The 25,338-nt window shown below is 43.7% G+C and overlaps 1 protein-coding gene across 2 annotated transcripts in view; it reads right to left on the reverse strand.

The window, feature by feature from the left end:
- Positions 1–20,462, reverse strand: part of ciita (class II major histocompatibility complex transactivator) — a 97,078-nt gene extending 76,616 nt beyond the window's left edge. Inside the window, exons 1-2 of one of the 2 annotated variants that reach the window (XM_033040417.1) lie at positions 20,402–20,462; positions 5,418–5,729 (exon numbers count right to left, since the gene is read on the reverse strand). In XM_033040417.1, the coding sequence (XP_032896308.1) occupies positions 5,418–5,727 (310 nt within the window). In that variant the 5' untranslated portion in view covers positions 5,728–5,729; positions 20,402–20,462. The other variant, XM_033040418.1, reaches the window with a different exon arrangement.
- Between the last annotated feature and the right edge of the window lie 4,876 nt (positions 20,463–25,338).

The raw sequence follows: 25,338 nt of genomic DNA on the forward strand, positions 1-25,338 counted from the left end.
CCTTTTTCACCCGAGAGTTGTAAATCAGTACAATTCTCTGCCACAGAAGGCAGTGGAGGCCAAATCACTGGATGTTTTCAAGAGATAGTTAGATTTAGCTCTTAGGGCTAATGGAATCAAGGGATATGGAGAAAAAGCATGAACAGAGTACTGAGCTTGGATGATCAACCATGATCATATTGAATGGCGGTGTTGGCTTGAAGGGCCGAATGGCCTACTCCTGCACCTATTGGAGTATTGGAAGTAGTCATGATAGTGGTGTTTACAAAGCTTTTAGATAGGCATGAATATGGCTCATGAGCAAGCAGAAGGGTTGGTATAATCTTTAACACAGACACTGCTGGACAAATGGGCCTGTTCCTAGGCTGTACTGTTCTATGAGTCAAGGATGTACCATCTAAAGACTGCAGTCGCTGGGGTTTCTGGCCTGAAAATTGGAAGCAGTTGATATTTAAAAAAAATTTACTGATTTACTTTTGTTTACCAAGGATGTTGTGCAAAATGTTGCAGATGGAGTTAATTTATAGTTCAGCCATAACCATACTGAATGGCAGAACAGACCTAAGGAGACAAATGACCTTCTCCCATTCTTATGTTGGGATAGCTGTGGCTACCCGTCAGGGCTGACTTGGTAGCCACAGTTAACATTGAAGAATCATCCTGAAGTGTGAACACCTCCCTAAAGAGATGTAAATACCCAGATTCCACGGCTCTGCGGTATTATGAGCAGACGGACACAGTAAATCAAATTTTCAATCCCACTGAATTCATGGGGTATTTAGCTTAGTTTAATTTATTATTCTCACGAGGTACAGTTAGCAAAATACATGATTCCAATCAAACTGTCCACAGTGCACAGATACAGGATAAAGGGTATGGTCACAGGCATGATCACAATGAATGGCGGTGCTGGCTCGAAGGGCTGAATGGCCTCCTCCTGCACCTATTTTCTATGTTTCTATGTTTTCTATGTTTAGTGCAAGATAAAGTCCAGTGAAGTCTGATTAAAGATAGTAGTATTCCAGGGAATAAGGTGAGTGCTGAGGAAAACATAATAAATCCACCTGGCATTATCACATGTTATTGGTTTAAATTATATCACTATTTTGGAACACATTTTTTGACCTTGCAATGAGTGCTCCTGAAATGAAACCAAAGGAGGGATGGCAAGACCAATGATTGTTGGAGTTGTATAAACGGGTTGGTTTAAACTAAACAGTGAGGGGGGGGGGGGGGGAGGGAGTCAACAACGTGGACGCGTATCCATGTAGCTAACGGGAAAGAGAGTGTAGGAAAGCTCACATTTAAACTAACAGGGCAGGGGGATGGGAACCAATGCAAGGAGACAAAGGGCCATAAAAGGAGGACAGAAGCAAAAGGTAGAAGGGAGATAACAAGAACAAATCTGAAAGCTTTGTGCTTTAATGCGAGGAGCATTCGTAGTAAGGTGGATGAATTGAATGCGCAGTTAGTAGTTAATGGATATGATATCATTGGGATTATGGAGACATGGCGACCAAGGCTGGGATCTAATCTAAACATGCAGGGGTATTCGATATTCAGGAAGGATAGACAGAAAGGAAGAGGAGGTGCGGTGGCATTGCTGGTTAAGGAGGAGATTAATGCAGTAGCAGGAGAGACATTAGCTTGGATGCTGTAGAATCGGTATGAGTAGAACTGCAAAATCGCCAAGGGCAGAAAACTCTTGTTGGAGTGGTATACAGACCACCAAACAGCAGTAGGGAGGTTGGAGATAGCATCAAGCAGTAAATTAGGGATGTATGTAGAAAAAGGTACGGCAGTTATCATGGGTGACTTTAATCTACATATAGACTGGGCCAACCAAATTGGTAGCAGCACTGAGGAGGAGAATTTCCTGGAACGTATATAGATTGGTTTTTTAAGCCAATATGTAGAGGAACTAACTAGAGTGCAGGCCATCCTAGACTGGGTATTGTGTAATGAAGAAGGATTAGTTAGCGATCTTGTTGTGCAAGGCCCCTTGGGCAACAGTGATCATAATATGGTGGAATTCTGCATTAGGATGGAGAGTGACACGGTTAATTCAGAGACTAGGGTCCTGAACTTGAAAAAAAGGAGACGTTGAAGGTATGAGGTGGGAATTTGCTAGAATAGACTGGCAAATTATACTTAAAGGCTTGACAGTGGAGATGCAATGGGAAAGATTTAAAGACCACATGGTTGAACTCCAGAAAATGTTCATCCCTGTCTGGTGAAAAAATAAAAGGGGAAAGGCGATTCAACCGTGGCTGACAAGGAAATTCAAGGAGAGTGTTAAATTCAAGGAAGAGGCAAATAAATTGGCCAGAAGAAGCGGCAAACCTGAGAACTGGGAGAAATTTAGAACTCAACAGAGGAGGACAAAGGGGTTAATTAAGAGGAGGGGAAAAGAGCATGAAAAAAAGTTTGCGGAGGATATAAAAACTGACTGTAAAAGTTTATTTCGGTATGTAAAAATGAAAAGATTAGCGGAGACACATGTAGGTTCTTTACAGTCAGAGACAGGTGAATTTATAATGGGAAACAAGGAAATGGAAAAACAGTTAAACGAGTACTTTGGTGCTGTCTTCACTAAGGAAGGCACAAACAATCTCCCAGAAATACTAGGGGGGCAAGGATCTAGTGGGAGGGAGGAACTGAAGGCAATCCACATTAGTCAGAAAAGGGTGTTAGGTAAACTGTTGGGGCTGATGGCAGATACTGTAAACCCCTAGGGCCAGATGGTCTGCATCCCAGAGTACTCAAGGAGGTGGCCCTAGAAACCATGGATGCATTGGTGATCATTTTCCAAAGTTGGCTCTGGATCAGTTTCGGTGGACTGGAGGGTAGCCAATGTAACTCCGCTTTTTAAGAAAGGAAGGAGAGAGAAAACAGGGAATTATAGGGATTTAGCCTTACTTCGGTAGTGGGGAAGATGCTGGAATCGATTATTAAAGATGTTATAGCAGCGCATTTGGAAAGCAGTGATGGGATCGGTCTCAATCAGCATGGATTTATGAAGGGGAAATCATGCTTGACTAATCTTCTGGATTTTTTTTGAGGATTATTTTATTTTCTTTATTATTTTCTTTATTTATATAGCACATTTTTAGTCAACTTGCATTGACCCCAAAGTGCTTCACATAATTACATCCACACACACAGGCAAAGATGGGTGAAGTGTCTTGCCCAAGGACAGACACAGGCAAAGGTGGGTGAAGTGCCTTGCCCAAGGACACAACGACAGTATGCACTCCAAGCGGGATTCGAACCAGCTACCTTCCGGTTGCCAGCCGAACACTTAGCCCATTGTGCCATCTGTCGCCTTTGTAACAAATAGAATGGATAAGGGAGAGCCAGTGGATGTGGTGTATCTGGACTTTCAAAAAGCCTTTGACATGGTCCCACACAAGAGATTAGTGTGCAAAATGAGAGCATGGTATTGGGGGTAGGGTATTGACATGGATAGGGAACTGGTTGGCAGACAAGAAACAAAGAGTAGGAATGAACAAGTCCTTTTCAGAATGGCAGGCAGTGACTAGTGGGGTGCCGCAAGGTTCGGTGCCGGGACCCCAGTTGTTCACAATGTATTAATGATTTAGACAAGGGAATTAAATGCAACATCTCTAAGTTTGCGGATGACGCAAAGCTGGGTGGCAGTGTGAGCTGCGAGGAGGATGCTATGAGGCTGCAGGGTGACTGGATAGATTGGGTGAGTGGGCAGAAGCATGGCAGATGCTGTATAATGTGGATAAATGTGAGTTTATCCACTTTGGTGGCAAGAACAGGAAGGCAGATTATTATCTGAATGGTGTCAGATTATGAGAAGGGGAGGTGCAACAAGACTGCTATTGAGGGAGTGTAGCGTAATTCCCGGAATGGCAGGACTGACACATGATGAAAAAGTGGGTCGACTGGGCTTGTATTCGCTGGAAATAAGAAGGATGAGAGGCTATCTTGTAGAAACATATAAAATTCTTAGAGGATTGGACAGGGTAGATGCAGAATAAATGGTCCCGATGTTGGGGGAGTCCAGAACCAGGGGTCAAAGTTTAAGAATAAGGAGTAGGCTATTTAGGTCTGAGATGAGGAAAAAAAATTTTACCCAGAGAGTTGTGAATCGATGGAATTTTCTGCCACAAAAGGCGGTGGAGACCAATTCTTTGATGTTTTCAAGAGAGAGTTAAACCCCTGGCCCACGATACGTTCATTCCAAGAGTTCTCCCGAGTTTGCCCTGATTCGAACTCTGTGATTTACGGTAATGGCCACTCGTCGGTACTCGGGGTTCTCGTGGACATTTTTCATCATGATTTTTCATCATGACTCATGATGAAAAATCTTCACGAGTCTTCCCCTGCTTAGCGGGTCTTCCCAAGTACCTGCCGATAGCGCTAAGCGATGTCTCCGAGCTCCGACGTACCCGCTACGTTCATTCTCCGTGCTTACCACGAGTTTGATTTTTTTTAAACTCGGGAGAGCTCTTGGAATGAACTCGTACCGTGGGACAGGGGTATTAGATTTAGCTCTTTGGGCTGGGGAATCAAGGGATATGGGGGAAAAGCAAGAACGGGGTACTAATTTTGGATGATCAGCCATGATCATATTGAATGGCTTGAAGGGCCGATTGTCCTAATCCTGCACCTATTTTCAATGTTTCTATATTTCTAATCAGGAGTATTTTTAGTTGCCATATGCACTATGTTGCTACTCGCATCAGTTTTACAAGCATATTAGATGCAATAAAACCAAGAAAAATAATTCAGTAAATTATCAGTTAATCCAAGTAAACATGATCATTATAGTGGAATAACCAAAGTACATCGAGTTGTGCAAGATCTGTGTGGTTCGGTGGTTCGGTGCCTAGTAGAGCTGTGATTCAGGTTGTGCAGGGGAGTTGGATGTTATTTGTGAACCAATAGGTAGTGTTTCTCAGGCTCCTGCAGCCTGGTGCTTTGAAAGGGCGGCACAGTGGTAGTGTTGCTGCCTCATAGCGTCAGAGATCCAAGTTTGATCCTAACCTCGGCTGCTGTCTGTGTGAAGTTTGCATGTTCTCCCCAAGACCCCCGCGGGTTTGTTGGTTAATTGGTAGCTGTAAATTTGCCGCTAATGTGTAAGGATTGGGTGCAAAACTGATGTTCCAAAGGGCCTGTTTCCATGCTGGATCTCTAAACAAAAGAGATGTTGGTGAGGGTGGTGTGGATCTTTGATAATATTAGTTGTAATGTTACACTGGATGTTGTTCAAATAAGTGGCTTGTTAGGGAAATAGCAACATGACTGCAAACTCATTCTTAAATCGCTAAATTAAAATTACTTGTAGGACCAGTCAGCCTATCTTACGAACTAAAACACATTTACTTCTTCATAATCTAATTTACTTTAGCTTGCAAAAGCAATTCAAAAATGAATTCACTTACTGTCAGATTGCCCATTCGCCCACATTTGATCCCTGCCATTGTAAACCTGTTGAAACCCCGCACTAATCCATGGAAAATGGACACAGAGAATGGAGAGAAATGCTTGATAGTAGTTTTCATCTTTGCCGAGAACCGACACCAGGATAGTCCGTGACAAATCCTCAGGTTCACATTGGTTGTAATGTCTGTAGCCATCTTTTGTTAAAAGGCCTTTCTCCAACAAGTCAATCAGTAAGGCTTGGAATTTGGAAGGAGGTCCATTTGAGAGTACATTAATTAATCCAAGTAGGAATTTTCTGGAGTGAATCATACCTAGAAAAAATAAATCCGGAGATAATTACCAAATATATCTCAGGTAAACCTATTCTAAATAGTCATTGCTATTTTGTCAAGTTGACCAGTATCAGTTCTCTTGTGATATATTGCATGTAGTTTAAACAGGAATCACAGCCAAATGCATGAATCAAATAAATAAATGCCCAAAATAGTGTTGCAGTACAAGCTAAGCAATAATCTTTCTATCAATAATTATAATAATGCATTAATCAGGACAGTTCATTAAAGTCGGTGAAAATATTATGATCAAGTGTTTGTTTCAGACAAGGGGAGCACTCTTGCCTGAGAGATAGTCTGTTGAATCCTGATGCAGGGTCCCAACCCGAAACACCAGCCATTCATTTGCCCCCACAGACCTGTTGAATTCCTCCATCAATTTGTTTTTTGTTGCGGTTACAAGCCTCACTGACTGGGTATCAATCTAATGCTGGTATGGTATCTTGGGCTCATTTTCAAAATGTATTATCTCTGATACTCAAGTGATATTTGCCAGTCTGAGGTTAAAAAAATAATCTGGTTGGTCAGCTCATACCTTCCTTGCAGGTCTATACTAAGTGTAACGTGTGATATCTGTCAGAGAGTGGAATGAAAAGGAAGACTGAATGAGCAGACTGTCAGACTGGTTGTGAAATAGAAAGACTACGGCTGTTCCCATCATCTTCGTGTAATATTTCTAAAGAGGAAATTCAACTATTTTTGTTTCTTTTGATAAGCCATGATGCACATTTTGACATACCGAGATGAAATAAGTTGTAAATCGATAAGTAAACAGATGACATTAATAAAGTTTGCCTAATGAGTCATCTGATTTATAACAACACACAAACAGTCCTAGGATTGTCCCAATAGTCCATGACTATCCCAACATTTAAGAAGGAGTTAGACAGGCAAATGGATAGGACGGGTTTGGAGGGATATGGAGGGATTTTCCCCTATATTTTGATCCTGCTACTCCTAGCAAACCACCAAATGATGAACAGGGTCACAATCTTTTCATGATACCAATCAATGTTTGCAAGGATTATATTCCTTGGATTATACAATATCAACATGCCTTTAAACATGACGTGCATCAGAGGCACCATAAAATGGCCGCTCAATTGATAACACATTGGACTTGCAATTATGACCAAAGATTATAGAGGAGCTCTGCTCTGCTATAAGATCTTTGGTTATGACTGTATCTTTCACGGCGCTCTCAGATGATCCCAAAGACCTTCACGATGAACAAATACTTTTGACATTTTGTCACTGTTGTTATTTAATAAACACTGCAGCCTGTTTACATGGAGCAAGTTCCCACAAACGGAAAAGGGAAATAAAACGTAAAATGCTGGGAAAACTCAGTCAGGCAGTACCTGTGGAAATATAAACAATTCTTGTTTTGAGGTTGAGAAATGGTCTCAAACCTGAAATGTTGACTATTTCTTTCAAATATTCTGCAGAGCATTTTCCGGCATTTGCATTTTTTTTTAACTTTAGATTTCCAGCATTTTCATTTACAGCAGAAATGTGATAAGGGAGTGATAATTTGTTTCAATACAATACAATACAATACAATACAATACAATTTATTGTCATTTGAGCCTCAGTGAGGCTCAAACGAAATTCCATTTCCACAGCCATACAAACAAAGACAATTCCTAGACATACACACAATTTAGTTCACACAAACATCCATCACAGTGGACCCACTGTGATGGAAGGCAAAGTCTTTTCTCTCCCCTGTTCTCCATGTCTCTCCCGATGTCCAAGCCCCAGGCGGGCGATGCTAAGTCCCACGGCCATTTTAGGCCGTGCCGGGCGATTTACGGCCCCGCTCCCGGTCCAAATGTCACAAAGTTGGAGCCCCCGGTGGGCGCTGGAATGTCCCACGGCCATGAAGCCGTGCTGGGCGATGTACGACCCCGCTCCAGGTCGTTCCAACCCCGCGACACGGGCTGGAGAAGTCGCGTTGCGGGAGCTCCGGGAAGCGGTCTCTCTCTCCCCCCGGACCCGTGAGCTCCCGATGTCCCAGTCCACCGGACCTGCGGCTGCGTTGCTGGAGCCTCCGAGCCCCAGGAGTCGAGTCGCAGCAGCGAGTCACCACCGCTCCCCACGCTCCGAGGCCGGCCAGCCCCACGATGGTGAGTAGTCCGCAGCTTTGCAGTCTCCCGAGTCCCCGGGTCGTTCAGGTTGGAGGCCGCTCCACGGTGCTAGGCCCCAACGACAACGGAGACCCGACAGGGAAAAGGTTGGGTCTCCCGGACAGACAGTTGCTTGAGGGCTAATATCAAAATAGACCAGGGACAACTTTGCCCTGCTTTGAAATAGCATTTTAGGAAATTGTACAAATACCTAGGAGTGAATGGGTGGGTGACAGCACCTCTGTCAATGCAGCACTCTGTCACTGAAGTGGGGCGCTGATGTATCAGCCATAGTTGTCTGCTCAAATTCAAGGACTGAGACTTCAGTCAAAGAAACTTTAACTAAGAGACTGGTCGTGCCCCAGCAATGTTGGTGAATTTTTAATTTGGTGCCAAGATTGTAAGGGACAGGTTGGGTTGCTGATTCATGTTGGAACATGCAGTAATTAATAAGTCATGGAAGGGAAAACCCTAAGCACCAGCTACCTCTGCCGGGAAATCACGTGTGGTACTGGAAAGTCTAAAGTATGAGGAAAGAAACCACCTGGCACAATGTTTACATTGATGTAATGAAAGCTGAATGATTTGTTTTGCCTTTGCAAAGGACACACCCAATGGCACCAATGGTAATTGGTGCCAATTTAGCAAATAAAATATGTTTAATGATATCTATAATATCAGTGACAAAGGCAATTTAATCAAAGCACGTCTCAAATGTAAGTCAGTAAACAAAAAAAAACATTTTCTGTACAAGCCCATATTATTGTCAGTGCTGTTTATAGATGAGGAAGATTATCCACCTCTTTAAGCTTGTCTGCAGAATGTTATTCATTTTTTGGAGATCCAGACATTGTTGGCAATGCCCATCCTTAAGAAGATAATGGTCCACATCCTTTCTGAACTACTGCAGTTCCTCAGGTTTTATAAAGGAGAGATTATGGTGATTAGGAAACATGGATATAAGGTCTTAAGGTTCATAAGGTTCATTTATTGTCACATACACCAATTGGTGTAGTGAAATTCAAGTTGCCATTGCAGCACATTAATAAGAATACAACATAACATTATAAAGAAATTTAACATAAAACATAAAAACAACTCCCCACCATGTTTCCCACTGTGAGGGAAGGCACAAAGTTCAGTCCCCATCCCCATGTGCACCCATAGTCGGGCCTATTGAGGCCTCCGCAGTCGCCGCTACGGGGCCCGATGTTTCAGGCCCTTGTTGCCGGGTGATGGTGCTCCAGCATCAGGAGAACCCTCTCAGAGGCTTGGGATTCCTGGAACGGCCGCATCCTTACCGGAGACCGCGGCTTCCGAAGCCAACAGGCCATGCTGGATGGAGCTTCACCACTGGCGATCCCAGCAAGAGATCCCAGGCTCCGCAATTTTAAGGTCAGCGCAGCCGCCCACAGTCCTGCACCACAGTCCCGCAGCTCTGCGGTGTTCATCGGCAGGCACAGCACACCGGAGTTCCAGCGCGGCGACCCGGGCAAGGTATCGCCCGCTCCGCTCCGCGATAGCGCTCCAGTGCTGTGCTGCCGCCGAAGCCGTGGTTCTGGCTGGTCCCCTCAGGAAACGCCGCTCCAGACCCCGATGGTAGGCCGCGAGAATGGGTCGAAGTTGCTCTGTTTTGAGAGGTGGGGTACGACCCCCTCCCCCTCCCCATTTTTTGTAATCCTGATTTAAAAACCCGGTGAAATCTCCACTTTCCGCGAGACAGTAGGGGTGGGACTGCTGATCAAGGGCGCCGATTGGACGAGAGCGACGTCGGTCAGCAGGCATTGGGGGCGGAACATGATGATTCAGCGCGATGATTGGAGGAGGGAGGTGTCGGTCAGAGGCGGAAGTAGGGAGGTGGGACTGAGGATAGAGTTCGGTGATTGGAGGAGGGAGACGTGCCCAGGTCATAGGGTCACAACGGCAGCTCTGTACACAGACCTGTGCCTCATCCGCAGCCAGGATCGATCCCGGCCGGCTCTCCGGCGCTGCAATCGCTGCCGAACCACCACTGAACTATCCCCGCCCCCACCCGAGTGCCCCCCCCCCACGCCCGAGGGTGGCCAGAGACGCCGGGTGCCCCCAGGCCCACAGCCAGCGCAGAGAAGCAGCGCTAAACCCAGCTCAACTCTGCCTCTCCCACCAGGTTAACCTACAGCCCTGCCTGGACTTAAGGGGAACATGGCCCAGGTTTACAGCCAGTGCGGAGAAGCAGCGCTAGCTCCACGGCTCCAGACGGGTATTCCGTCAGTCCAGGCAGGGCTGTAGGTTAACCCGGCGAGACAGGCAGAGTTGAGCTGCATTTAGCACTGGATTGAGCTGTAATTACCGTTCACAGGGCTCACGGCAGAAACCTTCGAAGCCTCGTGTGTGTGTGTGTGAGTGTGCGCATGCGCCCGTGGCCGCCAAGAAATTGTGTCCCCCCGTCCCCCGGTCCCCTCCATATTTTGATCGCGATTTCCGTCACTGCTTGCAGAGCAGCATAGCTGAAGGTTGCCTTCGGGAGACAAGTGGCATGTCGAAAGGCAGCATTCCAGATGGAAGCACTACATCACCAGTGCATGCCATGTGGGAGGAGGCTTGTTTAACAAGCCTATGCAGGTTGCACCTGGGTATTGGAAGCACACCAAAGTCACCACCTGAATGTGGGTGCACACCAGTGACAGACCACCCTCATCATACAGGAGGCTCAGAATTGCAGCAGGGGGCCCAGTATTTCCTCTTGCTCCAGAAAATATCTACCAGCACCCTCCATGCAGTAGAGCCAGAGATGGAAAGGTGTGAGTAGGATAGAGTATTAGAGGGGCAGGAAGCTGCTTCACCCTTACAGAATGAACAGAATTGTTCTACAAAACACACATTCAACCAGCATTTGCTTGCTCCACTGTCAAGGGGAGACATATTGTGGACTAATTTTTTTCTTAGTTCTCATAAAAGGTCAATGAACTGAAGCCTTAATTCTATTTCCCTCCCATCGATGCTGTCCAACCTGAGGAATATTTCCATTTTATTTCAGATTTCTAGTGTCTGCTGTTTTATTCTTTTGAGTCACATTCCCGGATGGACAACAAGTTAATTTGCTTCCGGTGTCATGATTAAGTTGTTTTTGGTTTGTGTATCATAGAACAACAACAAATACAGACCTAATCAAGGGGCATCTTGGAGAGAGGAGGGAACACAATACAATAACTAAACCCTATATGCTTTGCATGTGATATGGTCCTGTTGAGGTCATTGTGTAGTGATGGGTGAATTGCCGAGTAGTGACAGTGGAGGTTCTGGCACACCTATTGATAGAGGAAACATAGAAACATAGAAAATAGGTGCAGGAGTAGGCCATTCGGCCCTTCGAGCCTGCACCGCCATTCAATATGATCATGGCTGATCATCCAACTCAGTACCCTGTACCTGCCTTTCTCCATAAACCCTGATCCCTTTAGCCACAAGGGCCACATCTAACTCCCTCTTAAATATAGCCAATGAACTGGCCTCAACTACCTTCTGTGGCAGAGAATTCCACAGATTCACCACTCTCTGTGTGAAAAATGTTTTTCTCATCTCGGTCCTAAAAGACTTCCCCTTTATCCTTAAACTGTGACCCCTTGTTCTGGACTTCCCCAACATCAGGAACAATCTTCCTGCATCTAGCCTGTCCAACCCCTTAAGAATTTTGTAAGTTTCTGTAAGATCCCCCCTCAATCTTCTAAATTCTAGCGAGTACAAGCCGAGTCTATCCAGTCTTTCTTCATATGAAAGTCCTGCCATCCCAGGAATCAGTCTGGTGAACCTTCTCTGTACTCCCACGATGGCAAGAATGTCTTTCCTCAGATGAGGAGACCAAAACTGTGCACAATACTCCAGGTGTGGTCTCACCAAGGCCCTGTACAACTGCAGTAGAACCTCCCTGCTCCTATACTCAAATCCTTTTGCTATGAATGCTAACATACCATTGGCATTCTTCACTGCCTGCTGCACCTGCATGCCTACTTTCAATGACTGGTGTACCATGACACCCAGGTCTCGTTGCATCTCCCATTTTCCTGATCGGCCACCATTCAGATAATAGTCTACTTTCCTGTTCTTGCCACCCTTCAACCCTTCCAAATGTGAAACTATGCGTGTCACCAGAAAGAGGAATCCAGGCGAAACATCTTACAATATACTTGGTGCCACCCTTGAAGAATCCAAACAAACCAAGAATCTTGGCATCAAATAGCAGAATGATCTGCATTGGAATGGTCAGACTCATCATGCAACGGTGAAAGCAACAGGTGTCCTAAACTTTCTGAGGCGCAACTATCATCATTGTTCAACTTCTGTCAAGGAGAAGCTATACTTCACCCTCGTTAGACCTCATTTGGACTACGCAGTTGTAGCATGGGACCCATACACAAATAAAAACATTTCTTCCATCGAACGTGTCCAAAGACAGGCAGCTCGATTTGTTACTAACACCTATGAGAGAGAAGCGATTGTCACCAAACTTCTGAATTCTCTGGGGTAGAACCCTCTCCAAGACAAACGTGAAGCTCACCGTTTGACCTATTTTTACAAAATGTTAAATGGTCAGCTCGACATAGACTACAAGACCTACACCAAACCCAAACCAATTAGGAGCAGACGAGGGCATTCGATCCAATTTGTGATCCCAGCTACAAAGACAGATGTGTACAGCAATTCGTCTTTCCCCCGCACAATTAAAGCATGGAATAATCTCCACCCAACTATAGTTACCCAACCAGATGCAACTAAATTTAAAGTAGCTCGTTCTTCCCAATAACCCTTTCTGGCTTAAGCCCTCCCTTCACCACCTCCAGTTTAAATTCCATTTGGAATATTTTGGAGGACCAAGAAACCAAGAACCAAAAACCAAAGTGGATAACCTCACATTTATCCACATTTATCCACATTATACTGCATCATGTTCACAGAATGAAATGAGAGGCTGTTAGTGGTAATGCTGTTTTTAATTTGTGTCTCTGTGATGTCTTTATTATTTGTTTTATTCCGATTATATGTTATTCCGATTAAATGTCTATTATTGTTATGTCTGTATTCTTTCTTTATGTGCTGCACGGAGAGGACGCTGGCGCTGTTTGTTCGCCGCTTCTCCGTTTGCTATTGTCTGTTACTATTGTAAAGCGACTTTGAGTCTTAGAAAAGCGCTATAAAAATAAAATTTATTATTATTATTATTATTAATGAACATAACAATTTGCAAAATGGAGTATTTCTCACAACATCAGGTTAAAGGGAAGAGAAGAAGCATAATTAAACAGTGGTGGGAGTACTGTTTCAAATAACAGGAACTAGACTCATTGAGACAAAAACTGGAGCAACTGAAGCAGAGGGACCTAGGTGGAAATTGGGGCAATACAAGAGGAGTTTTGAGAAGTAAACATCAATGTTTGCAAACCAGCTAAAAACTGTGTGAATGAGGCACCTGAAAAAATAATTGGATCGGACATTTGCTGTACAACAAAGAGAAGAGAAACGTTGAATGTAGGAACAGGAACTTTGGCCCACAATATCCATGCCAAACATGATGACGCTAACCAATGTCCTCTGCCTCACATGATTCATGTCCCTCCATGTTCCTATCTAAAAGCCTCTTAAACACCACTATCATACCTGCTACCACCACCACCACCACCCCTTGCAGCACATTCCAGCATCCACCATTCTCTGTGTAAAATAGATTACCCCGCACAACTCCTTTAAACCTTGCCCCTCTGACCTGAAAAATATGCCCTCCATTCTTTGACATTTCCATGCTATCTATCCCACTTAATTATATATATTCCCATCAGGTCTCTCCTCAACCTCTGACACTCCAGAGAAACCTCTCTTTATAGCTAGGATACACACAAAATGCCGGAGTAACTCAATGGGACAGGCAGCATCACTGGAGCGAATGAATGGGTGAGGTTTTGGGTTGAGACCCTTCTTCATTAAAGCTAACATTCTTTAATCCAGGCTGCATCCTGATAAACCTTTTCTACATCCTTTCTGAAACCTAATTTTTCCTGTAGTGGGACAATCAGAACAGCACATAATACGACTTATACTCAATCACCATATCGATGAAGGCAATATAACATATTTATTCTTTATGTTGTGTTGCCACTTTCAGGGAGTTCTTCAGTGATAGGAGCAGAATTTGGCCATTCAACACATCAAGTCTACTCTGCCATTCAATCATTGCTAATCTATCTTCTTTCCCTCTTAACCCCATTCTTCTGCCTTCTCCCCATAACCCCAAGGCACACCAAGATCCCTCTATACACCAATGCTGTTAAGGGTCTTGCCATTAACTGTATACTTTCTCCTTACATTCAACCTCCCAAAGTGTAACACCTCATACTTGCCCAGAGTGAACTCATGGTCTGTAACTCCAGCAATGTTGCTGCTGTCTGGTATACAGAGGGTGTTAGCTGAAAGGAGAGGTGGGAACAAACTTGGATTGTTTTCTCTGAAACACTAGAGGTTGAGGGGAGAGCTGATAGAAGTATATAAAATATGAAAGGCATTGATACGATAGACAGTCAGACCGTTGCTCCCAGTGTGGAAATGTCAAAGACCGAGGGGGTTGTACATTTTAGGTGAGGGGGGGGGGGAGTTTAAAGGAGATGTGCAGGGAAAGTTATTTTTCACACCGAGGGTGATGGAGGCTATACAACAGTGACGTTTAAGAGGCTTTTAGATGGATACACATAAAACTGAGGTATATGAGGTATATGGATCATTGCATCATGTCAGGTATACACATTGTAGGACAAAGGGCCTGTTCCTGTGCTGTACTGTTCTACGGTCTAAGTGCATTCAGTATCACTAAGACACCACCAAGGAGAATGAAATGCTTAGATTAGGATGTAGTATGATTAAATGAACAATATACAGGACAAATTTTAGTAGGCTGATAGAAAACATTTTACACATGTTCCTGATTGCTTTTCGAGTAGATAGGAAACAACCTAAATCAGCAGCTGAAGATAGGAACATAATGCAAACTGTCTTGATTAATGTAATCCAATACTGGAAAGAAGTAATCCTCAGTTAGATATGATCCAGGCCTTCTAATTTAAGATTTTGTCGATATGAGTAATATCACAGCAAAGTTCTAAATAGATTTACAAAGACTAATCAGTCAGGCGTACTGGGGAATAGATTTATTAGACATTAAAATGATAAAATACCAAATATTGTGCAATCTACAAAACATCAAATAAATGTACACCTTATAATTGTAGAACACAGTGGCAGCACTGTGGCACAGCGGTAGACATACTGCCTAGAGGGCCTGTCCCATTTGGATGACCTAATCCATGGGTTTAGTAGACCCTAGAAGACAAGTTGGAAAATGTCAAGGTCGTGTTGACTCGCCGAAGTAAAAGACCTCCTACGATCATACCTCCTATGACTATGTCTACGACCTACTACGACTATGTCTACGACCTCCTACGACTATATCGACAACCTCCTACGACCCCCCTCGACCTCAGTCTTCCACACCTAAGACCAACTATGACTAGCTACGAGTGGAAATGATCACATGATAAAATGATGTCATGTTTGCATTGTTTTTCCTCTGGCCCGTTACCGACCTACGACTACCTACGACTACCATCACGACCTACTACGACCTGCCTATGACCTACCTACGAGTACAAAGTATCCATTTTTTCCATGCCGACCTTTTTTTTTAACTTGTGGACATTTTTTATCAGGCTGGAAAAAACGCCTACTTGAGGCCACGAGTACGCGGCGACCACTCACGAGCATGAGGAAGAGTTACAAAGACCTCCCACGACCTCGTGGCGACCATGCTGTGAGTATGAGTCAAGGGCAAACTCGGCAGAGGTCGCCAATTAGATCGCGAAAGTGGGACAGGGTCTTAACAGTGCCAGAGACCAGGATTCCATCCTGACTACGGGTGCTGTCAAAACTGAGTCTGTATGTTCTCCCTGTGGGTTTTCTCATGGTGCTCCGGTTTCCTTCCACCATCCAAAGAGGTGCAGATTTGTAGGTGAATTGGCCTCGACAAATTGTCCCTAGTATGTAGGATAGAACTAGTATGCAGGTAATCGTTGGTCAGTGCTGTGGGCCAAAAGGCCTGTTCCCACGCTGTATCTCTAAACTAAATTAAAATGCGGAAAATGAGATGGCAATGTTTATATAGTTTGGTGAGTTAGTCCTATGGAATGCTGACTATATCCGAGCTATGAAGAAGGAATCCAAAGGAGGGTGTACATGGTTTCACCCATTTGTGAAGTTTTTAACATAAGGCGGGAGCATTAAAGAAATTTTGTTCCATAGGGTTCAGACATCATCTTCTGTATCCTGTTCTGTTTCAGAGTAATTTTGTTTTCCAGTTACTAATCATACACGCTAGACCAAAGCTTCTCTATTTTGAAACAATAGTTGCTAACACGTCAAAAAAAAGAGGAAAGGGTTTCAATATGAAATATGATGTATAGGATTTGATCAGATTTTTTTCTTATTTTTGTGCAATTTTTTGCTTATCCAACATTTTTTCTGTTATTTGGTGCAAAATTGTAAAATTTCTTTCATAATACTTCAAACTTTCCATGATTATATTTTTCTCCCCACTTGTACATCTTCCTCCCTATACCATACACACATCAACAGTTCTCATGAGCTGTTATGGAAATGGGTAAACTGTATGGCTGTTTAAATCCTAAGAATATTTGACACATTTTAGTGCATTAGTGCATGTTACTTTCTTTGTGAGAAGTGAAAATATTCCAACATTTAACAAACACTGTGCTTTTTATGAGACAAAGAGAAATCAAGATGGAACTGAACCCAAAGCTACCTGAGTTTTAAGAACAGCTTTAAAATTGAATGCCCAATGTGAGCACTAGGCAAGGCATTTTTATTGTGCCCTTCAGTATGGTCCACCATTATATATGTTTTTCTCTCTATGAATGTCTCTATTCATGTGTACCTATTTACTTATTGTCAAACGATGAGTGTCACTAGCCTGCCACAATCTTTTGCTATTCGTAATGGCAGTTTCCGGGAGTGGAAAAGATGGATAAATGAAAGTCTCAGGAGGAAATTGCAAATATTGAAGGCACAACCTTGATGATACAATTTACATTAAACTCTTTGGACTTTCGACTTCAGAGATACAAAGCAGAAACAGGCCCTTCGGCCCACCGAGTCCACGCCAAACAGCGATCACCCATACTATCCTACACACTAGGGACAATTTACAATTTTTACCTAGAAATCAGCACATCTTTGGAATGTGGGAGGGAAGCGGAGCACCTGGAGAAAACCCACGTGGTCACCGGGAGAGCGTACAAACTCCACACAGACAGCCCCTGTAGTCAGGATAGAACTGGAATCTCTGGCAACAACTCTACTGTTATGTCACTGTGTCGCCCCATTCTAAATTCTAAGGGTTGAGCTGAGGGTTTAGAGCCTTGAAAAACTTGAAACATTTTCTTTCCAAGGACTTCATTGAGGCAAACTCTGTAATGATACATTTAGATTTAAGAAAAATGGAGAGCCAAATGAAATCAATGTTTAACAAAATATCACTTCCTCAATCGTTATGTCATCACTTTCTCACACTTAGCCTCACTTCTTGCCTAGGGTTCAGACAGATCCAGTATTAATGCAGCCTTTCATTCTGAGACACTTTCAACATTTAGTTCATCAGCTTATATGTACTCTTCTTTTTTGATCCTCAATTCAAACAAGTGATAGGGTTGTTTGTGTGATGGACTGGGCTACATTCACAATTCTCTGCAATTTATTTGCTAACTTAAGCAGAGTAGTTTCCAAACCAAGTTGTGGTTCATCCCGATAGGATGCTTTCACTCTCCTTTTCGCCCATTAGATGCCTAACCTCCAAACAAAAATCCTGTTCTCCCATTCTCTTCTGAAACATATTCCTCAACTCTTTTCCCCATATCTTGCTCATCTTTATTCCCAACTATTTAAGTCCTCATCCTTTCATTTTTATTTTTATTCCTCTTTATTTTCTTCTGCAACTCTCTCCCTCCGACTTCTTTCTCAGGACCACTCTTTCCTAACTGCTGCTAACAATTGATCCAGGAAGGTGCATTCAAAGCTGTTGTTAGTGACTCAATGTCTCTACAGGGGAAAATTCCTACGTGAATGAGGGTTCCTCCCTCTAGCATACATAGGCAGGAATCCTATCTGTTAGCAGCGGCAGCAAGATCTTGATCTCGTGAACGTGAAGAGTCTATTGTTGCCAGTGCCCCGCAGTGAACAGTTGCGCAAACTGATAAATGAAAATGGACAGTCTTCCATATTCATGCAATATTTCTATAAGAAGTCACAATCATACTTTACTTTACTAGTGATCCCTTTCCTGTTTTGGAAAGGGATCACTAGTAAAGTAAAGTATGATTGTCACCATGGAATGTGCAACACGTGATTCAGGAGTGAGTCTCCCAAATACGTGAATAAGTATTCTGTATTCATTAATGGGTTACCAAGGTGAAAAAAATCACAAATAATTCAGTCCACTGTTTTATTCAACAGAGGGTTTGATGAAATAGTGAATTTGAGAAGTGCATAATAGGTATGGCAAGAACAACAATATGAGCAAGGAATATTGACTTTTAAAATTGATTATTTTTCGGAAATTAGTTTGTATAATTAAATGTTATTTTCTAATTGCAAGTATAAAGAGCCGGGGTCAAGAATTGTTAGGCCATCTATTTTATTTGGTAATCTTGCCTGTATATATAACATCACACCTGCAAATATCCCTCTGTCCCGATATCTCCCCTTTTCACTATCGATTGGAAAGACCATCCACAAGGTACTTTATGCATGACCAGTTTACAGAACCAACTAGCACCCATCCAGCAGCTTTCTATCAACCACACAGAAACAGCATCTTTAGCCCAACTCGTCCATACCGAACAAGATGCCCCAACCAACCTTGTCCCATTTCCCTCTATCTGCCCCCTATCCCTCTAAACCTTTCCTATTCATACCTGTACAAATGTTTTTTAAGGTGTTGTTTTAGTACATGTCTCAATTACTTCATCTAGCAACTTGTTCCATATACCCACCACCCTGTGTGATCAAATTGCCCCTCAGGTTCCTATTAAATCTTTCCCTTGTCACCTTAACCTTATGCCCTTCCGTTCTCGATTCCCCTACCCCAGGCAACATACTCTGTTCATTCACCCTATCTATTCCCCTCATTAATCTATACATCTCTAAGAAGTTCAGTCTGAAGTTCAGTCTGAAGAAGGGTCTCGACCCAAAACATCACCCATTCCTTCTCTGCGGAGATGCAGCCTGGCCCGCTGAGTTACTCCAGCATTTTTGTGTCCACCTCTATGAAGTTTGTCTTTTGGAACTTTAATCACCCAACATTTGGGCAACTCAAGCCAGCAGCTAGTCACAAGGAACACAACAGATGACCATACTAAATAACCAACTATCGTGGGTGGACCAACATTAGGTATGATATAAAAGTTGCAACTTTCAAGACACATACAGTAGCATTCTGAAGATAGACACAAAAAGTTGGAATAACTCAGCGGGACAGGCAGCATCTCTGGAGAGAAGGAATGGGTGATGTTTCGGGGTCCCGAGATGCTGCCTGTTCCGCTGAGTTACTCCAGCTTTTTGTGTCTATCTTTAAACCAGCATCTGCAGTTCCTTTCTACACACTGCATTCTGAGTTGGAAATATATTGGTGTTCCTTCAATGCCATGGGACCCAAACCCCGCTTCAGTGTAAAACTACCTTAAGGTGGAAGGCTGAAGTGGACTTCAAAAACAATTACAAATGGGTAATAAACGCTAACGTTGTCTGTCTTACCCATGCCCCCCCCCCCCCCCCCCCCCCCATACATTGATTTAACACGCCATTTATTTGCCACAATCTCGGGAAAGGGTATGGAACTGAATCTTGCCCATTCCCTACATAAACGCGATCCACCATTGTTGGTCCAGAAAGAATGGATCAAGCTCATTCTCTTTGCCGCGTCAAGCTCGTAATCTTTAACCAGTGTAGTCAGCGCTATAACGATAGCACTGGGTCTGAATAAAGCTCTCGACCCGAAAGTCACCTATTCCTTTGCTCCAGAGATGCTGCCTGCCCGCTGAGTTACTCCATCAACCTGTGTCTATCTTAGATACTAAACGCCGTGATTAGCAACTAGAAGAGGCCACGACATTTAAAACACTTGGAACGCCGGTGTCCGCATCCCAGACAGGTTACACTGGTCGCGATTTGTCACTCAATAAGGTGGTTTGTTTCCTTCAACGTCTTTATTTCCAAGCAACTCACCTGCACAGACGTGCCTCTTTTTGGACTACCATTAACACCCCTCTGCCCCCAGTTTACTCACGTTATCGCTGTTCAATACTTCACTTGCTTAAAATACACATTTTCAGAAGTCCGTTTATTCTGTACTTTTCAGATTCAGATGCAATTAAATTGGAGATGAGTAATTGTAAAACAAGCAGCCCATTATAGTCATTCCAAAACCAGTCTTACTTTTTTTCGTTGCAACATCCAAGGTTCATGCCAGCGCTAACCCGTGCTTGCAAACGCCTTGATACTGGCTGTATACATTGTTGATAAGTGGGCCGGGCTTTCCCAACTCGCTGTAAACGCCTCTTAGTCATTGTTCTACTTTTATTGGCCTGTATATGTTTCGATAACCTTATATTAGAAATGAAATCCCCTACTTCCAAAGCCGCTGAAGGAAATCCGCAAATTGTTCAAATCCAGTTTTATCCATGTGTCTATGTGTTTATCCATCCCCACTCAAGTTATGTTCAGGTTGCTACATGCATTTTATGCCAATAAATTTAACATCTTGTGGTGACAAATACAGTTTACACCTTCCCCTCAGTTGACAACGATCGAATTCTACGTCTTTCTTGATCAGCGTCCTCTTTGATCTATTGTTTTCACACCTTAGCCTTTCATATCTCCAGTTTCCCTCTCCCCTGACTCTCAGTCTGAAGAAGGGCCTCGACTCCACCCAAAATGTCACCCATTCCTTCTGTGGCAACAGGCGAGACGCTAGGATGGTGTGATGCCTCCCTGGTGCCAGGGTCCAAGACATCTCAGACAGACTTCAGAACATCCTCCAGAGGGAAGTTGAGCAGCTGGAAGTAGTTGTGCATGTAAGCAAAAATGACATGGGTAAGAAGAGGAAGGGGGTTCTGCAATGTGAGTATAGAGAACTAGGCAGGAGACTGAAAAGCATGACCTCTAGGGTGGTTATCTCTGGGTTGCTTCCAGTACCTCGTGCTAGTGAAGGTAGGAACAGGGAGATAGGAGATCTGAATGTGTGGCTGAGGAGTTGGTGTAGGAGGCAGGGGTTTAGATTTATAGACCACTGGGATCTCTTCTGGGGAAGGGGTGACCTGTACAAAAGGGATCGGTTGCACCTTAATTGGAGTGGGATTGACTTTCTGGAAGGCAGGTTTGCTGGTGCTACATGGGTGGGTTTAAACTAAACAGTGGGGGGGGGGGTGAGGTCAACAACGTGGACGCATATCTGTGCAGTTAACGGGAAAGAGAGTGTAGGAAAGGTCACGTTTAAACTAATAGGGCAGGGGGATGGGAACCAATGCAAGGAGACAGAGGGACATAAAAGGAGGACAGAAGCAAAAGGTAGAAGGGAGAAAAGAAAAACTAACCTGAAAGCTTTGTGCCTTAATGCGAGGAGCATTCGTAATAAGGTGGATGAATTGAATGCGCAGTTAGTAGTTAATGGATATGATATAGTTGGGATTATGGAGACATGGCGACCAAGGCTGGGAGCTAAACATGCAGGGGTATTCAATGTTCAGGAAGGATAGACAGAAAGGAAGAGGAGGTGGGGTGGCATTGCTGTTTAAAGAGGAGATTAATGCAATAGTATGGAGAGACATTAGCTTGGATGCTGTAGAATCAGTATAGGCAGAACTGTGAAATAGCCAAGGGCATAAAACACTTGTTGGAGTTGTATACAGACCACCAAACAGCAGTAGGGAGGTTGGGGATAGTATCAAGCAGGAAATTAGGGATGCGTGCAGCAAAGGTACAGCAGTTATCATGGGTGACTTTAATCTACATATAGATTGGGCCAAACAAATTGGTAGCAGCACTGAGGAGGAGAATTTCCTGGAATGTATACGGGTTGATTTTTTCAGCCGATATGTAGAGGAACCAACTAGAGGGCAGGCCATCCTAGACTGGGTATTGTGTAATGAGGAAAGATTAGTTAGTGATCTTGTTGTGCAGAGCCCCTTGGGCAACAGTGACCATAAAATAGTGGAATTCTGCTTTAGGATGGAGAGTGACATGGTTAATTCAGAGACTAGCGTCCTGAATATAAAGAAAGGAGACTTTGAAGGTTTGAGACGGGAATTGGCTAGGATAGACTGGCAAATTATACTAGGTTTCTATGTTTCTCTCCAGAGATGCTGCCTGTCCCGTGGAGTCATTCCAGCATTCTGTGTCTATCTTTGGTCTTCTTCTTTCGTGTCCATCTTCCATGTTTCAAATGTTGATATCGCTATCATCGTCCTTCCTGAAAAGGACAAAAGCTTCTGGCGACAATCAGTGGGAGCCATCACTTGATGCAATAGATGATGGTGGTAGCAGAATTAGCTCGGGATACTTCCAGTTTCCAGCCCCGTGACATGAACGCTTCTGCTATTGGGCCTCTATCTTCGGTGCAAACCAGCATCTGCCGTTTCTTCTTACACATCTTGTTGTAAAAGATATTTATTAATCATTATAGTGTTGGCAACATTGTGTTAATATTTCAATGTTGCTGTTCCAGCCCTCGATGAAGTGGTGCAGTGGTGCAGGGTGCTAGTCGAGCTAATGCTCCACACCCCCAGAGAGCAGGGTTTGATCCTGACCTTGGGTACTTTCTGTGTGGTGTTTGCATGATCTCCCTCTGGCCATGTGAGTTTCCTCCGGGCGATCTGGTTTCTCCTCCCACAGCCCAAAGACGTGTGGGTTTCTGATCTTCTGGTATAGTTAATTGGTCTCGGTAAGTTGCCCCTAATATGTAGGGAGTGGATGAGAAAGTGGTATAACTTAGAACTAGTATGAACGGGTGATCTGTGGCCGGTGGTCCGAAGGGCATGTTTTCATTAAATTGCGAGTTTGCAGGATTGTGGATTCCAAAACATTGTGCTTTCACTGTGCTTTCTTCAACCCCCAACACCTAGCGTCTCTTCCTCACTCGCTTGTCTACACTGGTTGTCTCTGTTATGAATACTCAGCCAGAAAGGGGGGAGATGGAGGGAGATGCCATGGAGAGGATGGTGGTGGCGTGAGGTGGAATGTGTGGAGGAGGGTCGCTGACCTAGTGTGTCTCAAAATGCAAGAATGGTGGCCTCTTTTGACTGCCAACTGAGGTTTCGCAAAGGTAGACACAAAAAGCTGGAGAAACTCAGTGGGATAGACAGCATCTCTGGAGAGAAGGAATGAGTGACGTTTCGGGTCGAGACCCTTCTTCAGACAGTTTGTGTACACGACCGAATATATCACGAATGAATGTATAGACGCTGAGAATGTCCGATGAGTGTTTGCACTGTTCTTCTTTTGTATATATTGTTTTCAGTCTGAAGAAGGGTCTCGACCCGAAATGTCACCGGCGTGTCCCGCTGAGTTACCCCAGCTTTTTGTGTCTATCTTCAGTTTAAACCAGCATCTGCCGTTCCTTCCTACACATGAGGTTTCACAAAGTTCTCCCAACTCTTAGGTGAGGAGCAATGAATGGATCTTACAGTCCCGGTGCATGTGGGAGTGAAGCAGTTTCTTGCACTCTGCTACATCAGAGCTAAGTGCTGAAGCTTGGTGCAGCCAACACCAAGGCTCTATGGGGAGAACCACAGTCTAGGGTCCTTCCTCGGCAGGACATTGAGGGCAGGGTCTGGTGGAGACACCCATCCAACAAGGGATAGGATATCAGCCCACGGGGCCACAGCGTGGCAAGGTGCTGGGTATAGAGACAGTTTGTGTGCTCTTCTGAATATAACACTAATGAATGGATAGACGTTGAGAATGTCCAAAGAGTGTTTGCACTGTTATTGTTTTTATATATTGTTTTTATTCCGAATAAAGTTTATATTTGGGGAAACATGTGCTGCCCCACACACTCCCCAGACCCCAAAGAAGATTGACTGAAAGCTAAAGAGAAACAGCCAATTCACAACAGGAGCCACAACACCCTCTGTGGCAGGCGTAAAGGTTTTTAAGAAGTATGACACATTTTTACGTGGTTTAAGGTGTTCCTCCTCTGATACAAAAACACCTATTCACTTTTTTTTAACAAGTTCTGGCCACGGCTTTATGAATATGACAGTAAATGTTACTGAGGAGGTGCTGGGGATTTTTTTCATTGCCGGCAATGAATTCTGGTGGCCCTTAATCACAAATGATTCAGTGCATTGATTATTCCCTTGGAGTTGCAGATGTATGTGTGGGTTCAATCTGGATTTCCCTCCGAGCAACAAACAGCATGATCTAAAATTTGATACCAAAATAGCATTGTGTATTTTTCACAATGGTGTTGGAAAACCTCTCATTTATGAAGCTCCTTACGCAACTCATGAAATCTCAAAATGTTTTACTAAGAAGGAAGTATTTTTAAAGAACTGATTCTGAAGGCAAAATAGCATATTTGGGCTCAGCAAACTCCTGCAGAATTGCACTTAGACTTCCGAAAATAAATTAATATTGAATCGGCCTCGGGGACTTTTTATAAGCAAAATTACAGTGATTGAGAAAATGATGGCAGATGGTGACAATTCTGCAGGGTTTGGTGATTTTTGTCCAAGGTTTTCAAAGAAGGTAGGTGAGAATATTACTTTCCCTATTGCTTAATCCTTTTAAAGTACTATAATTATCTTCTCTGTGGATGAATTTCTTCTTTGCCATTAAACCAGCTCACAATACCAAAGCAATTGTTCTTTAGCAAATTGACATTTACCGTGCATAAACAGAATACCACTTCCTGATACCCTCCCATAGTCAAAGGGAGTGTATCACAGAGATTCATAGTTATATAGCATGGAAACTGGCCCTTTGGCCCAACTTGTTCATGCCATCCAAGATGCCTATCTATATTTATCTCACTTGTCAGCATTTGGTCCATATATCTATAAACCTTTTTGAATCCATGGATCAATCCAAATGTCTTTTTAAGTCATCTCCCATCTAGAGAAGGGTAGAGTTCCCCATATCAGGACCATCATATCTCCCTCCCCTCTATTTCAACATTCAGAAGGGACTGAAGGGAATGCAACTTCCTGCTTCCCTCTCCATCTCACTAACACCCATTCCCATTCTCATAGCACCTTCTTGAGAAAGTGAGAAGCCTTTATTCAGAATAAAGGGCCAGTCCTTATGTGGAGCTCGGAGAAGCAGCAAGCAGAAGCAGAGAGAAGAGACTATTGGCTTGAAAGTCCGTGAGAAAG

This window comes from Amblyraja radiata, chromosome 22 (genome assembly GCF_010909765.2).
Source record: "Amblyraja radiata isolate CabotCenter1 chromosome 22, sAmbRad1.1.pri, whole genome shotgun sequence".
NCBI lineage: Eukaryota > Metazoa > Chordata > Chondrichthyes > Rajiformes > Rajidae > Amblyraja > Amblyraja radiata.